We start from the raw sequence: 17,571 nt of genomic DNA, 5'->3' as shown, positions 1-17,571 counted from the left end.
AAAAAAAATTATAAATGGTCATTATAGCATTGCTAATAAATGTTTAGTTGGTCTTAGACTTTTGCATAGGACAGTGTATTTTGTGGTGGATATAATGACTCTAATTTATAAGATGATGGCCAACAATGCAATGCAATGCAATGCAATGCAATAATATAATAAAATCTAATATAATATAATATAATATAATATAATATAATATAATATAATATAATATAATATAATATAATATAACATAATATATTAATATAATGTAATGTAATGTAATGTAATATAATATAATATAATATAATATAATATAATATAATATAATATAATGTAACGTAACGTAATGTAACGTAATGTAACATAATATAATATAATATAATATAATATAATATAATGCAATGCAATAATATAATATAATATAATATAATATAATATAATATAATATAATATAATATAATATAATATAATATAATGTAATGTAACGTAACGTAACGTAACGTAACGTAACGTAACGTAACGTAACATAACATAACATAACATAACATAATATAATATAATATAATATAATATAATATAATATAATATAAATATATGGAATCTGATTTAAAAATAAATTGTATGACTCTGTAAATCTCCCAACACACATCAAATCCACATTGTAACTTCAAAATGGAATAGAGAGTGAATAGATGGTGAAATGCAACGAGCATTCTTGTCATTCATGTCTCGAAAGGTAGCATGAAAAAGGCTTTCCAAACAGTTAGTTTGAAATACTGCACAATAGGGGGTGAACCGTAGGCTAGAACAAGGACAGACTGTCCATTTGATACTTATAAATAAGAGAATGAAATGGGTTACGGCACGAAGAGAAAAAAAAATCTTGTTGAAAAGCAACATTCTTTGATGTTCTATTTTCTGCCACCGAAACGATCCAGCGACGGCAATCTTTCACGCTGTATCAATAACAGAAAAAAGACTAATCAAAACTATATAGGCAGCAAATGAAATGCTGAATAAAGTACATCAAAGCGCACTCACATTACAGTGATTCATTCCTACTATTGGAGCCTTTGAGGAAGTAAAATTATATGCAAATGGTCAATCAATCTCATTAGACTCTAACAAAAGGCTGCTTTTATGAGGCTGAACAGTCTCTTGCGTTTGGCTGTGAAGTTTGCTTTGGCTGCTTTAAAACGGGCCGTCCTGGGCTCTGCCTCCTCCAGCCTCTGTCAGTTTAGACTGTGATGAAAAAAATGTAAAGCAGATAAGGAGATGAAAGGCTGTACAAATCCAAGCAAAATCATAAATTATTCTGCAAACGCTCCCTTGGAGTAAAATACTGTAGAAAAACATATACAGTTATCATAGGTTTATTACAGGGAAGCAAGAGAACACTGCAACCGCAAATATGCCTCTGATTCGACTCGATGATCCTTTTTTTTAATACCTTCAAAAGGGGCTCTTCTTTTCTGCAGCTTTATTATCTCTAATACATAGCTTTTATTTGCAGCAAACTAAATGAACCTGTCAGACAGCCAACTACAGGCAATTAGGTATGAAATTGGTTCCAAATTCAAACTCAACTCAAATAACGGTCCAACTGTTACTTTTAAGGATTGCAATAATCGTTTTAATGAGCTTCCTACTTCTGCCTCTAAAAGCCAATGTATCATGCTCATTTGCATATTTGATTGTGCTGTGCCTCACAGATGTCTGCGTTTGTTTGCGGGGAAATATGCTGGCATAATTCATACAGTAAGGCCCTTAGAGGAACGATTTTACTGCCAAATTAAAAAAAATAAATCACATAAAACAAGACGACTGCGCTGCCGCGGCTTACGCTGCTGTTGATACATGCGAGTATTTGTGTAATTATTGTCGAAGGATGGATGAAATTATTATATTCAGGTGAAAAGCAGAGTAATAAATAAGAGAAGGAATGCATGGCAGTTTCGAGTAAGGCTGCAATTATGTTTATGCGGTGTACATGTGATGTTTCTTAGTATCCTGTCTTTCTTTTTTTACACTTGCGTAAACAGGCAGCCAAAAAAGAGAGCACAGGAAACAAATAAGCCTGTGCTGTGGTGTGTGGCTCTGAGGGAAAAAAAAGTGAAATGCGCAAAAATTAAGAGCCCTGCAAACTACATCTTGTGAAAAAAAAAGATGTTGGATGAAGCCGTGGGTACAAACATATCAAAACATGGCATCATCGGCCGCAAATCTACTTGAAACGCCGATGAAAATGTTAATCTAAATAAGTACATTTTCTGATGCAACGTGTGCTGTGAGTTCAGCTCAAACGTCTAAATTACATCTGCTAAAAAAACACACACACACACAAAATGATTAAACATGCATCTGTAGTCAAGTCAAGCCGGTGGTAATATTTTTGTATCATCTTATGAAGCCTCCAGGGTCAGAAAGTTCTGATCTGAATCAGATAATGAGCAATGAACATTTTATATTTTGAGTCAGGATTGTGGGAAATTACCTCCATAATATCTGTACGTTCTGTTCAGTGTTTACTATTCATAATCCAGTTACATTCGCTAACACAATTTAGGCGTGCGGTTTCCCTGTAAAAGCCTAGCTTTTCATTTATCAATAAACGAAAGACTGAAGACGAAATTTTTGTGGAAATCAGGACTTCAGATGACACATAGTTTCCTTCACTCGCATTACAGTTCATGCAAAAAAGGTGAATAAGGGGGAAAGAAAAGGCAAGTTTTTAAATTGTTCCACATTGTGGAAGTCCATTTCACGTGACATCATTTCAACTGGACAACAAATCTCTCAGGGAGGTGATTGCCTGTCAAATAGCACAAGGGTAATGGGACTGGTGGGAGATGAATGGCAAATGAGCAGGAGAGTCATTTAAATCTACTATCAATTACTGATGATGGTCATGATGGCTGTGTGGAGTCATTGTCTATGGGAGACTTCACAGTCAGCAGTCAATCAAAGCTCCACAGCAAAGGGGAAAGAGGAATAAACTGGATGTATCTGATGTGGTTTACACTGACAATAAGGAAAGAAATGATATGAGGAGAGCTCTCCTGTTTTTAACATAGTGTGGTGAGTGAGTGGCAGAAATGCTCCACCAGCAGAAATTACGCATTAAATTACTGCAGCCACACAATAGAGATGTAGATTGTTTATAAGCCTTCCATCTTGACAGGCGTAAATCAGCTCGTCATTATGAAAGAGGTGCACGCATACTGAGATATGAGGTGGATGAAAAAAATGTGCATTTTGAGATAAGAGGTACATCCCGTTATTATGCCACAATAAGCATTTAAACTGATTTGCGAGATGATTTCTGATAGGAGGAGAAATTAGAAACAGTTTATTTTAGATAACTAAAACCTAAAAACACTAACATATTTGTTATTTAAAATAAAGTAAACGTTAACTGAAACTTCATTGTTTGGTTGCTAAGTCATTTTTTCTATCTTTTATTTACTTTGGATTAAAACTAAAATACATTAAATTTAATCTTAAAAATGTATTCTATATATAGTTATTTTCAATTATATTAAAATTATACTGGATGAGTAACATCGATCATGTGAGGAAGCTTATCTCAGTAATAGTATTTTAAATCGAATGTTTTCTTATCTCTGTTTGTGGTTTTGTATGTTGGTTTCAAACACCTAGTTCAAAACCAATGGCAATTTTGCTAATTGTTTTAATTGTGAATAATATATTTGTCATATATTTTAGTAATAAATGCACATATATGAACATGATAAATGACATGAAATTTCTTTAAATGTTGAATTTCTTACATATTATTTTATGTCAAACAATTGTCTTCAGAAAGCAAATTCAGCAAAGACAGATTTATTCAGCACCGGAGAGGCATAAGATCTGCTTAACTGTATCTTTTATTTAAATAACGTGTATATTGTGAATATGTTTACAATGAGGCCACAGACAGATGTAGACTGCTGAATATAAGTGTTTAATGCACATTTATGCATCGTGTCATATCACACAGCTCTTACTGTGTGATTTCTGGAGCCAAAGAATGCCAATAAACTTTAATAAACTAATCTGTTTATGTGTAGGTTGACATTAATTCCTGCCTCTGTTTTCACAATGAAATAAATCCACAAAATGAAACCATGATTGAAACTATATTATATAATATAAAGTATAATTATAATTTTGGCCTATGTTTTATCCACGACACAACTCAGAAGCTATTTTATTATGGCATAAATATATAGCTCACTTACTCCATCTAGCTAAGATATTTGAATAAAGTATTCTGAAAATACAATATATCAAAAGAAAGAAAGAACAGACCATCTGCTTAAAAAAAGCTTCATGCTTTTTTTAAATCAACATTTGTGTTTCATAGAAAATAAATAGAAAATGAATGCATGAATAAGTACAAACACTTAAATAAATGTTGAAAAATATATTTAATCCTTGTAAACCAATCCACCTAATCAACCAATAATTTCCTCCATTTGTTTTTGAATATGATGATTGCATTGCTTACATTTATGTAAACAATTATATGAATGCTCGGTTCTGATTCTTTTCCTATTTATTTTTAGTTGCTGAAAGGCTGTACTATTTTAGAAAAAAGTACAATAGTGTCTACCTACCATATAACAGTGAAAAGATGGGAAGCTGGAAAGTTCTAATGTCAGCAAAAGAGTTAAATGTTGTGCCTGCGAATCATTTTATAATTATATATTTTTTCATAACTGCTTAAATTTAGCTGAAAACCCCATTACTGACAATGAAATTGCATTTACATTTTAAACATTTACCCACAGAAGGTGATATTCTCCAGTATCAGGGCAAAAAAGTCAATGAGCATTAAACAAACAGTATCTTTTTTCCTTGGCTTTAACAGTGTAACTATTCAAAAGCGTTTTAAGGCAACACTGAGGTATTTGCCTTTGCAGAAATTGACTTTCAGAAAGAAGCCCACTCTATTTAAATGATCACTCCTGGATTGGCTGTGGATCATTACCCAGTGCTCCATGCGGCATGAGGAGCGCTCCAACATGTTGTCATGCCCTTCCACCAATTAAATTGCCAAAGAACAGCAAAAGGACGCGTAAACAACGGTAACCTGCGCCCGCAGATGAAGCGGCTTTTTTCATAACGTAATTTTGAATAATGAAGATGTCAGGTTAAATGCTACAGTAGTTAAACTTAATAAGGTGCCCTATTTTTTTTTCCAACCAGCTTTTCATTTGCCATCTAGCCTGGGATTGTATGTGAGAGGCAACGAAAGCAATTCAGCCTGTAATGAATACCTTTGGGACCCAGGGGTGGTGATCATTTGAATGCAACATTCTCTGGCCGGGCCCCCAAAACAACCTCAGGACCGGCTGAGCTGCCGATTACTGTTGAGAGCTTCTGGATAAATGCAGAAGGGCTCGTCTGCCCTGCACTAGCATCAATGTCAAGCATTTTGGAGGAGGTTTTAACTTTGTCTAATAGAGATGGCATGAGGGTGTATGTGTGACCTGGTGTGTCTTACAAACCCATCGGGACCAAAGTAGAGATCAGAGTATAATATTGTGAGTGGTTTAACAACGTGGGAGCCGCTATTATGCAGTATTTTAGGAAGACTTTTAGAATGCAGGTATAATGGTCCTATAGTTCAAGTTATGAAAGCAAAAAAGTTTTTGTAATATGTATAAGATAAAATGTAGTTATGCAAATTCACAGAAGCCAGAGTATCCTTTATTTCCTAAAAATCGTCCCAAGTGTAATCACAAATGTAATATTGATATTATTGAATAACGATAGGCTTAAACCAGTAACAGATACATGCAGAAAAAAGACAGACTGAATAAAATACTGCTTAATTGTATAAGATAATAAGATATGTCTGATATACAAATGTGAAATGTGATATACAGTACCATCTACAACAGATCAAAAACAGAGCAGGTTTTATTGTCTTTAGATCAGTTGAGGCTGATTTAAAGTTTATAGGAGAAGAAAGATTTACTTGATTTATATCTTTATAGAAAGTTTATTTTATATTTCATTACCAGTAGATTGTATTATGAAGGGTATTAATAGGTATTGTTCCTGGGCCTGGAAATTTAACCAGTAAACTAGTGCTATTTTGGGATTTCCGCCTGGATTTTGCCTACCCAAATTTAAAGGCTTCCCAAATCCACATGCAGAGGTGTAAATGCAAAAATTTGGTATCATTTTAAAGAAAACCCAATGAATTTTTATAAAACACTATTGAAAGTGTTTAAAACAACTGTATATGCTGTCTGTGTTATAATAAACACCTAAAAAAAGAGGCGCTTTTTGTATTTTTTTTTTTGATAAACTCAAATTTGAAAGTGTACGTTTTAGGTTCTGTGTGGTCAAGCTTACTGTAATTAATTTTGGTGGTTTCTGCACATGTCTGTAATCATAGGAAAAAAGAAAAATGTGTCTACCATAATCTATGCAAAAGTTATTGTATTCCAACTGATGAGAGGTCAGGCACCGGTCATTGTTTTCATATTTCACTATTCTTTTGTTTGATCAAACATAATTCACTGTGTTTGGACCACGTTAGACATATAAAAGGATTACTTATGCACATCACCTCAAAAATAGAGGAGAAATGGCCCTGAAGCACACAGCATAAGGTAAGCCATGACAGCTGTCTGTGCTATCTGGTGCTGCTTATTGATCATAAATGTATTGTTTCACTTCTGCGCCATGGAAACACCGCGATTCATTCGACAACCATTTTATATGAGAATATAATTCAGTAAAAAGAAAGCTAGAACTGTATGAGCACCAGCAAGAGCTTTCATTTGAGCTATAACTTGTACATGTGTCATATATGAACCATATGAACAATATGAAAATGAACCAATGTTCAAAATACAGGGTATCCAAAATACTGTGTATTTAAGTGTAAATAACTTTTGTACAGTAGAATAAAAACCAAAGTGATGCATATGTGCATAAAATATAGATTCTACACTTTCAAACTAAATCACTTATGGGGGTCTGGTGCAATGCTAACCCTTTAAATCTTTAAATCCGGTACCGGGTCCGCAGAGTTTAACTGGTTAAGCTTGTTTGGTTTATGAGTTAAACTAAAATGTGTTGAAGTTAAAGCTTGTTTGCTTTGTTTTTTGTTATGATATACTGATTTTGGTCGATTGACCAATTGATTTTGGTTTAATAGATTAAATCATACATTTGTTGAAACTTTATTTTCTTAAATGGAATTACTTGAGTAACTATAGTTGGGGTTTCTACCCCTGGCGCCCAACCCATTTTATAAGTCAAATACAGCTACAAACTTGCTTTATATCTAAATGAATCAGTAGTCTTAAAGAATTGTTTTAATGATTAATTATATGAATCATTCATTAGGATAGGGCATTTGTTGCCACCTACTGGCAGATTGAGTGTCATAATCTTAATTCATGATGAACCCAAACCAGCAAACATCAAAACAAAAACACATTTAGTAAAATACAGTTTAACTGTTTAAGATATGGGCAGCTTGGTGGCGCAGTGGGTAGCACAATTACCCCACAGCAAGAAGGTCACTGGTTCGAGCCCCAGCTGGGTCAGTTGGCATATCTTTGTGGAGCTTGCATGTTGTCCCCGTGTTCGTGTAGGAAACAAGTCCAAAAACATGTGCTATGGTGAGTTGGTACATGCTATGCTAAATTGTCCGTAGTGTATATGTGTGAATGAGTGTAAGGATGTTTCCCAGTGATGGGTTGTGGCTGGAAGGGCATCCGCTGCGTAAAACATATGCTGAATAAGTTGCCGGTTCATTCCGCTGTGGTGACTCCAGATTAATAAAGGGACTAAGCCAAAAAGAAAATGAATGTATGAATGAATGTATAAGATATAAAGTAGCTAAGTAATATCAAAGCAAGAGTGCTGTTTTCTTAAGTGCATATACAGACTGCAAATGTGATATACGATGTGGTATACTTTTGTTTTCAACAAAAAAGTTAAATGAAACAGAAGTTAATATCAAGTAAATTGTATTTCAGACTCAAAACTGACTGTTTTTTGTCTATTTTGTATTTAGTTCCTAACAAAGCAAAAACATTTGTGCATCTCAATCAGACATGCAGATTCATTAAAAAAGCCACTTGTATTGATTTTAAATTAATCAGATGCTTTAAAGAGATAGTTCACCCAAAACTGAAAATTCACTCATTATTTGCTCATACTCGAGTGGTACTAAATCTTTACAAGTTTCAATCTTCAGTTAAACACTAAAGAAGATTGTTTGAAGAATTTGAAGCTGAAAATTTACTACTATAGTAAAAAAGGCAAATACTATGAAAGTCAATGGCTACAGATTTACAAAATTTGTTCGGTTACAAAAGGTTTAAAACAAGACAGAATTTTGATCTGGGTGAACTATCCCTTTAAATGAATCATTTAAATAAATGATTCTATGAATCACTTGGGGCATTTCTTGCATCAGTCTTTAATCAACCTTCTGCCTGATTTAGTGTTATATTTATTTCTATTTGATAGGTCTGAATCCGCCTAAGAACCATCCCAAAAGCACACTCAGGAAAATATTGTTTAATTACCATATATTCTCAAAAATACCACAATGCAGCCCTAGATCAAAGCAAACTAGCATAGTCCACAAGCGACCACTCCCTGTCCGGCACACTGCACCCATGCTTTCCAGCAGCTTAAGGCTCATGCATGCATGAATATGCAATTCATGAATATTTCTGAATAATGCATAGTATAAGAAAAACAATGCTAGAGTGATAGTTTTAAATCTAATTCTGGTGAAATATCCTATACATATAATGCTCTATATATGGATGCTGGTTTGGCTCAGGAGAACACTTTTTTTAGTCGATGTCTGAAATACACTAAAAAGCACATGTTTTTTAGGGCCTCTTCAGTCCCAGGAGGGAGCGCAAGGTTAGTTTATGCATGTTTAAAATGCACAGCTTTCTCCAGGTCCCACAAGAGCTCTGCAACATCTGGGGGGGGAGGGGGCGAGGAGGCATACGAGCACCTCTATACAAACCCACACACAAATCTGACAACCCCCCTTCATCAGAGACCATATACATGTCAAACCAGCACTGGGCAAATAAAATCTGCACAAGAAACAAACAAATATATCAGTCTGTGCTGCTCTTACAGTGTTGACCTCAAACACACTTCATATATGCTAATCTGCAACGCAGTTCAGACAATTTCGACCTGCTAAATGTGATAAACATCAGTCTTATCAGGTTTAACAAAAAACCAACAGTTGTTTGATGAACATTGCTGGCTCTGTGAGTCAAAGCGAGCACTTTCATAAGTAGTATGTTTGAGTGTAGCCCAGAAATATGAGAAGTGTGTATATTTTTAGTGTTCGGTGAGTGTATGTTGTAGTCGGCTTTATCTTGCATCGCTGGCATGCGCTACTTCATCTTGCTGCTGCATTAAAATAAATAAACGTTGATACAGAGCGCTTGTGGGCTGACATGTGCTCAGCACTCCGCCATTTTGGGCTAATAAATGTGGCTTTTATTTAATGGCCAAGAAACACATGGTTTGGGTTGGAGGAAGGAGGAATGAGAGGAGATGATTTGATAGGAGAGAACCTGTGTGTGGACAGACAGTGCTGATGTGCAGTCTGGACGATGAATGCGTTGTGTATTTTAACATCTCATCGATTCATTCTTTTTTCCCTTCCCTAGGCTGTTATTATTGTTATGTCTCTCAGAGAGGAATGGATCTCCACATTCAGAGATGCTCGGATGGATAACAGTATCACATTTTGTCACTTCAAGCAGCTACGAGGCTTTCAAAACGTGTTGTTTTGAAGGGAAAAAGTCAAGGCAGAACCAAGAGATTCACAGCACTTTTTAAATGTCATTTTATTTTAACTCATGCAAATATAAAAGTCCCTTTCATCACCAGCTCTTATTTTCCAACCACAATTTTGTTTTACATTGTTGGCAATAATCTCAAGATTATAATTGCAATATATTCTACAAAACCAGTATTAAGCTGCATGGATATTTTTGAAGGTATAGCGAAGACATTGCATTGGTCAAAATGAATGATTTTTCTTTTTATGTCAAATTATATTAAAAGATGTTCCATAAAGACATTTTGTAAATTATTTACAGTAAATATATAAAAACACATTTTTATTAGTGACATGCATTGCTAAGAACTTAATCTTGGCCATTTAAAAGGCAGTTTTCTCAATATTTAGATTTTTTTGAAGCCTTATATTGCAGCTTTTCAAATAGTACCAAATATTATCTTATTTTACATGAATGAAAAGTTTATTTATTCAGCTTTTATTGTCATTTTATTCAGTGTGTGTTTTATAAATTTCAATTTGCCTCATGATTTTGTGGTCCATTGTCACATATGATATAATATCAAATATGAGTATTCGATTCATATTGGACAAGAGCATCATTTTAAATGTCACATTATTTTAAAATTATAATGAAGGGCTGCGCGATTCTGGCTAAAATGAGAATCACGATTCTTTTTTTGTTGCTTAAAATCAAGATCACGATTTTCTCTAGATGTAAAATAGAGGTTTATATGAGTAGGCTGTTGTTATTGTTATTTCTCAAACAGTAAAGCAACAATATTAATATTAGGCCTATGTGTAGGTCTACTGTTGGTTAAAGTGCTAAATTTTGTATAGACTTAGAATTGTGCACTTGAAGAGACTTTAAATATGTCCTGGTTGTTAATTCCCAGTAAAGTGATAACATCAGAATAGAACTATTCATAATTCTAAAGCTGAATTATTATATATGAGATATTTGCTTGTCACTGATAACAAACATTAACATGATCCCTTTAGCATTGTATTTAACATTATATAGGCTACAGTAGTTATTCTGACCCAGTAAACATTATTTTCATGCACAATACTTTGTGTTCGCTATGAAAGAAAAAACACATTAAATGCTTGTCGTAATCATATCTAAAATGCGATATGATAATTTAAATGATGTGCGTGCTTTCGGTTTCACAAAAAAAAACATCGGCCTTCATGCAAATCATACTTCCCGCGCAGCTCCCAAATGATCACTCTGTGCAACACACTGTTATTTACAACTTTATTACCTGTTATTCACAACCTATGCATGTACGCATCCTAAGCGAACTGTGTGATTCATGCGTGACTTTGCGGCAGCCTTATTATACCGTCATTTTTTATAAATAATCATTAACTTTCAAATCTTTTGAATGCGATCTTTTTAGATATATTTTTGCTGTTTGATTAATTGTTTTTAATATACCCAGAAATTCCAATAATTATTTAATGTATGATGCATAATTGACTGTATATATTATTTGTCTGGGCTAGGCAGTATGACAAAATAAATTGTCAACTGTAATAGATTTTATTTGTATTATTCTGTGCGTATCGCAACATGTAAATAAGTGGGTGTAGATATCTCATCTGTAGTGTCTGTGAGCCTGAACAAGACGCCATCAATGAGTCTGAAAGGAATGCTGACTGGAACATTTGAAATAGTAAAATCAGGTCAGAAATCTGAGGTGAACCTAAGATTTTGGTGAACTGTTTGTCTTTAACCTGAATATACCTAGGTATATTTCTGAGCTAATGTACATCAATTTGTGATATCTCTTCACTCTAAGGATCGACTCTTTTTGACAGTTCATGCTTAATCATGCTTGAAATGTCAAGGTGATAGAGCTTTTTCAGTAGCAGCTCCAAAACTTTGGAATGATCTTCCACTCTCCTTAAGAACATCTCCTACTTTAGAGTCATTTTAGAGGTCACTAAAAACACACTTAGTTTCTTTAGCTTTTAGGCATGTGCTGTGAGTTTATGTACTTTGGCTTCTTGTATGTTTGCATGTATTATGTTTTTATGTACAGCACTTTGGTCCCCATTGTGGTTGGTTGAAAGTGCTCTAGAAATAAATTGAGTTGAGTTGAACTGTGATGTGAGTACAGAATAACTCTATGTACAATATCCCTCAATAAGTTAAACAGTCACTTGTGTAATGCTACAGCCTCTGCAGACTAACAGGCTATTCAGGTCCTAATGACCGGCAGTCCTTTTCATTTCTAAAGTATTTTTTATAGCCCTTTTGTTGATTTTATGGAATAAAAAATATCTATTTGAATAACTATATTGTGAAAATTCTTTATATATGTATATATACAGTTGAAGTCAGAATTATTAGCCCCCCTTTGAATTATTTTTTTCTTTTTCAAATATTTCCCAAATGGTGTTTGATCCAGCAAGGATATTTTCACAGTATGTCTGATAATATTTTTTCTTCTGGAGAAAGTCTTATTTGTTTTATTTCAGCTAGAATAAAAGCAGTTTTACATTTTTAACAACAATTTTAAGGTCAAAATTATTAGCCCCTTTAAACTATATATTTTTCAATTGTCCACAGAACAAATGATCATTATACAATAACTTGCCTGATTACCCTAACCTGCCTAGATAAACTAATTAACCTAGTTAAGCTTTTAAATGTCACTTGAAAAATATCTAGCCAAATATTATTTACTGTCATCATGACAAAGATAAAAGAAATCAGTTATTAGAAATGAGTTATAAAACTATTATCTTTAGAAATGTGGTACAAAAATCTTCTCTCCGTTTAACCCGAAATTGCTGAAAAAAATAAACAGAGGGGCTAATAGTTCAGGGGGGCTAATATATTTGACTTCAACAGTATGTATCAGAACAAAAAACTGATAATCTAGTTATTAACTCTCACAGCCAAATACTAACATTTTGTTTATCAGATCTATCAAATACTCAGGCATACAACTAAGCTGCGATCCTGACATCAGATCCTAAGTGTGATCCTGACATCAGTTTTTGCTTATTCCACTTCACACAAGGCTTAGTTTCCTAAGTTCCCCCAACTCCAAGAACCTATACAAACAGTCCACGAGCTCTGCTCTCCACCAACACTGAATCTCTCAGCAGCACTTCTAGTTCCTCAAAATTCATGTACACAAATAACATCCATAACAGTACATCAACATGATTGATCTCACAAATCACTCAGAGAAGCAGTTTCTGAAAGCAGCAGTTCCGTTCATACCAACGCACATGGCAGCCTTTAGATCTTCAAAATCAACCTAAAAACCATCAGATCAAAACCCAAGTACTTCTTCGAACCGTTCATGTAATAACCATGATCCTTGCGCCCGGCCTTGGCTGCTCTCCAGGTTGCCTTTGGTTTGTATTATAGAGCAGATTAAAAGACACTATTGCAGTACATGTTTTGCCTTCAGCGCTGGAGCCGCGGACGCTTTTCAGCTTGAGTTTTCGCTTCCTGAGTGTGAAGTTTAAAATAGGCACAGGGGTGCACTTCTCTCTAATTCGGTTAATGTGTGTTTAAAAGCGGGAGAAAGCTTTGTGGCTACGTACCACACACTGAGGTCAAGGTGAATTTAACTGTTGTTGCCAATAAAAGTAATTACCTGTTCCCAACAGAGGGAAAGAGAGAAGTGGAGAAAGAAGGAGAGAGGAGCAAGAAGCACGAAAACAGCAGAAAACAGAGAGAGCGCAGCTCGTAAGCCAGAGGAAGTAATATCTACAAAGAGAGTTTTAAGATTCAAAGGGAAACATAAAAGTAGTGCTCGACTCAAAGCAGCTCTGAGATTACAGCAATCCTATTCATACATGTGAAATCAATGTGGAGCTCGATGGTAAATGAAAGTGTGATCTACACAACAATATAGAGCAGGAGGCAGGGACAGACATTGACTATAGATCATTTTCACAGACTTTGATGATGTATTTTTCGCTTTAATTTGCCAGGTTGGCTTTTTTTTCTTTTAATATATATATTACAATGTATAGTTATATCAGTGCCATTTGTGAAATTGGAATAACATGAAAAAATTTAGCTTATTAGCTACAAATTGCAATATCACATCTTCAAACTTGCATTAGCAACCATTATTATTCATAACATTTCAGTTTGTGACACAGTTCTGTAGAAATATAGTTTGCTAGCAAGCATACATATGCAAAAACCCTGATTTAAACACCCACCCACCCACCCACACACACACACACACACACACACACACAGACACACACACAAATGTAGTAATGCATTTAAATGAAATCCATAGAAGACCTCAAAATAAATAAATAAATATTTCTCATACTGCACACTCAAAAATCTCATCAATCTTGCTTTCATTTTCACACCTTTTTAACGGTGTAAACAGAAGATACGGTAAATTGTATTTAGATACACAATTCTCTAGGACTATTTTTTGGTAAAATTAATTTAAAAATTAAGAGTAAAAATATTCAAGCAGCTTCAGCTAATTATTATTCATGAACTACTTCCACAGATTTGGTTATGTTTACTTATTTTAGGGCTTTTAAAAACTAAAATGACTTGATTTGTTATTTTCAACATGGCTTAATGAAGATTTTAATATTGGAGGATTTGTGTTTATTAGTCCATCAGTCAGTATTAGTCATTATAAATGTTGGCTAGATAAAAAAAGAACCCATTTGACATTTTTAAATATAATTTGCAGACTTAAAGAGGTGGTCCACAGTGTATTTTAAAGGCTTGGTTGTGTTTATAAGATGCAAAGCGATGTGTGCTCATGCTTCATTGTAGAAAATCTCGTTATTTTTTCATATATCTTACTTTGATTATATACAGCTACTCAGCTAACATGAAAACAACTGTCATATTTCCTAGTTCCTCCATAAGGCCCGCCCTCAAGAGGTTCTGATTGGTGAGCTAGCATAATGTGCTGTGATTCGCAGATTGGCTCCACGTCACCACGTCATGCCCCTTTTGCACTGTGTAAACACTAGCTGTTTCTCAATTCCAAGAACGCAGAGAACGGACTTGTTGTCTTGTGGAGACCGGTCTTGCCAGGTCTCCTTGGAAGAACGAACTTCGGAGACCACGAGAACAGAGAACGCATCCTGTGAGAAATGAGATGCTGCGTTCTTTCCTGGTTCTTCCTGATGGTCACATGACCTTCACGCATTTTTTACGTAAAATTGTTTAAACATTACAGCATTCATACAACGATTTATTGTTTTTCCCCTTTTCAAAATATATAATATGCATAAACACTTTACAAATATACGTTGCACAATATAAATAAAACTGATTTTAATACGAATTTCAGCAAATAAACACCCTTCATGTATTTATTCCTTTATTAAGATGTCCATGGTAATGTTTATTTTCACCGTTTCATTTAGAGAAACTCCTGAGTTAAATAAGTTTTATCTCTGAACTTTAATAATAAATCTATATAAAATGCTGCGCTTCCCACCTCCAGTCGCAATGACTTCTGGGGCTTCTAAAGCGAGTTTGGTGCTCAAGTCTGCATCGGTGCATCCTCGATATTTGCGAGTTGGTTATTTGAGATGAAGAACGCAGGGAAAGTGTCTGCATAGAGAGACACTGCGGCACTGCTGAAGATTGTGGGTGTTTACAGCGGTTTGATGGATAAATCTGAATTTGTAGCTAAATTGTAAGCAGTGCCAAACAGCATTAGCCGTTGTTTACATCCTTGTTTATGTCCGCACTACAGCATGCCATTAACACTAGAAATGGTGCATGTAGTTGATCAATTTTAACAAATAAAAATACCAACAGGTTGTGGCTCACAATCCACAGCTTCGTCGGTTGGAGGAGTTTTTTAGGCGAATCCAGCACTGAACTGAGAGTTATTCTGGAAGTTCTCCTTTGTCAAATGTTAGCTATATATATATTTTTTATTTATTCTCTAGAACATAATTAAAATTACATTGTAAGCACTTCTTTTTTTGTGTCGTGCCCTTTGGAATCCCAAATGCAGAAACAGAACAAGCTCTGTGGAAACAGCAGCATTTGGAGGCATTTTAGCTTTCTCTGCTATAACATTACAGTGCCTCTAGCCATGCCCCTTCACTGCACAGGGTGTGTGCGTGGGGTGAATGCACGTAACCGGAAGCCTTTTTGATCTCACTGGCCTGGAAGTATTTATTTGTAGTCCCCAAAATCCGTTCGCTGTAGGCTTTGCTAAGCTAACTCTTTAAAAGCCAATGTCTCCATTTGCATAGAACTTTGAGAGTCTTACATTTAGAGATGTTGTTTATTTTCACACAGCTACATTACACATCAACTACAGTTTAAAATAGGATGTTGTACTGGGCCACAGCTTTAATATGTCTTTTTAGCGAAGTCCAATCATGAATATTTTTTCAAGAATATGATATTTTTATGTTTTATTAAATAAGCTTACATTTAGATGAATTATTGTTTTTCCTTCCATGTTTCTGTGTGTTTTGCCTTATTTATAGTTATTAGAAATATTCATCAGACTGCTTCTCCACAAACAAGAAGAGCGAGAAACTCATAAGACATTGTCTTAGAAAAATAATTCCAGAAATTTCATTTTGCATGACATTGGTATCAAATTCAAAACATATACTCAGGAGATATGTAGCTTATGACCTATTACTTTTCTTTGTTGCTCCAGGACAAATTTCACATATTTGTTTATGAAATAATAAAATGTTTAGTGCGGTGCAATTTTTTTATAATACTTAAGCATCTATAACTTTTTTCATTTTGAGTATTATAAACTCTCTGATGCAATTGTTAACGTTTTAGTTAGGGAAGGTCATTTTTGAGAAAGTGCCTCTGACAATGAGGGAAAGAAAGACACTGATATAGTCTCGGAAAACTTTTTATAGAACTCTCATTTTGCATGCTATCTTCATCAAATTTGAAATTTAAACTCATGAGACACTTTGATTTCAAGTCATATTTTTCTAGGTCATTACATAAATGTTTTCCTGCGTTTGTATATGGAAAAACAAATATTAAACACAATGCATTTTTTTTCTCATGACTTCATAATGTATAACATTTTATATTTTTGAGCATGTACTTCCCCTTTTACCACAGTAAAGCTCAAAGTGTCTTCTTTTCAATGATACATGATTTGTGTTTGTAGCTTACTGGAGTCAGGAACTGTTACTATTTAAATCTAGGTAGGTGTAAATCCCCAAAATTGAGTGCTGGCTAACTTTGGTTATTTAGACAAAATCATATTTTTATATATTAATAAACAGCGATCAACCACTTACAAATCCATTAACGTTAAAAGGATCCACATGTGTGCGATACACACACACACTGTACAGGTACATGACATTCAGACAGCATGTTTATCACCAATACGAAGTTATTTACCCATGTGAGACGATGGCCATCCGTGTGTGTCTGGGTCTCTCTTTTCCAGTGTCCGCCGGCCTGTTTGTTGCTGTGCTGCGTCTGGCTGGGACTCGCAGGAACGCGGAACTACAGTGGGATGAAGGGCCAAGGGTCAAATGACACAGCAGAGAAACAAAAGACAACAACACATGCAAGGCTCCATTCAACTTTCAGCACTCTTCAATACATTTTTTTTTCATGGCTCTTTTGTTTTAGATTCTCAATGCGTTTTTCATCTCCAGCGGCATTAAAGCTGCAGTGTGTGCACCTTAAACACAGTGACCTGGGACGTACGATGCAGATAATGCACATATGAAATCAATTTCAGGCTGTGCAGAATGCAGCTTTTCCTGTTTAAAGAAGT

At 34.6% G+C, this 17,571-nt stretch overlaps 1 protein-coding gene across 2 annotated transcripts in view; it reads right to left on the bottom strand.

Moving 5' to 3' along the window:
- Positions 1 to 17,571, bottom strand: part of tox (thymocyte selection-associated high mobility group box) — a 117,373-nt gene that overhangs the window by 38,024 nt on the left and 61,778 nt on the right. For both annotated transcript variants that reach the window (XM_056474734.1, XM_056474741.1), the window contains exon 3: positions 17,187 to 17,294. In XM_056474734.1, the coding sequence (XP_056330709.1) occupies positions 17,187 to 17,294 (108 nt within the window). The remainder of the gene's footprint in view (positions 1 to 17,186; positions 17,295 to 17,571) is intronic.

Source organism: Danio aesculapii, chromosome 2 (assembly GCF_903798145.1).
Source record: "Danio aesculapii chromosome 2, fDanAes4.1, whole genome shotgun sequence".
Classification (NCBI taxonomy): domain Eukaryota; kingdom Metazoa; phylum Chordata; class Actinopteri; order Cypriniformes; family Danionidae; genus Danio; species Danio aesculapii.
The sequence above is the reverse complement of the archived record's forward strand: the minus strand, read 5'-3'. Positions and strand labels throughout refer to the sequence as shown.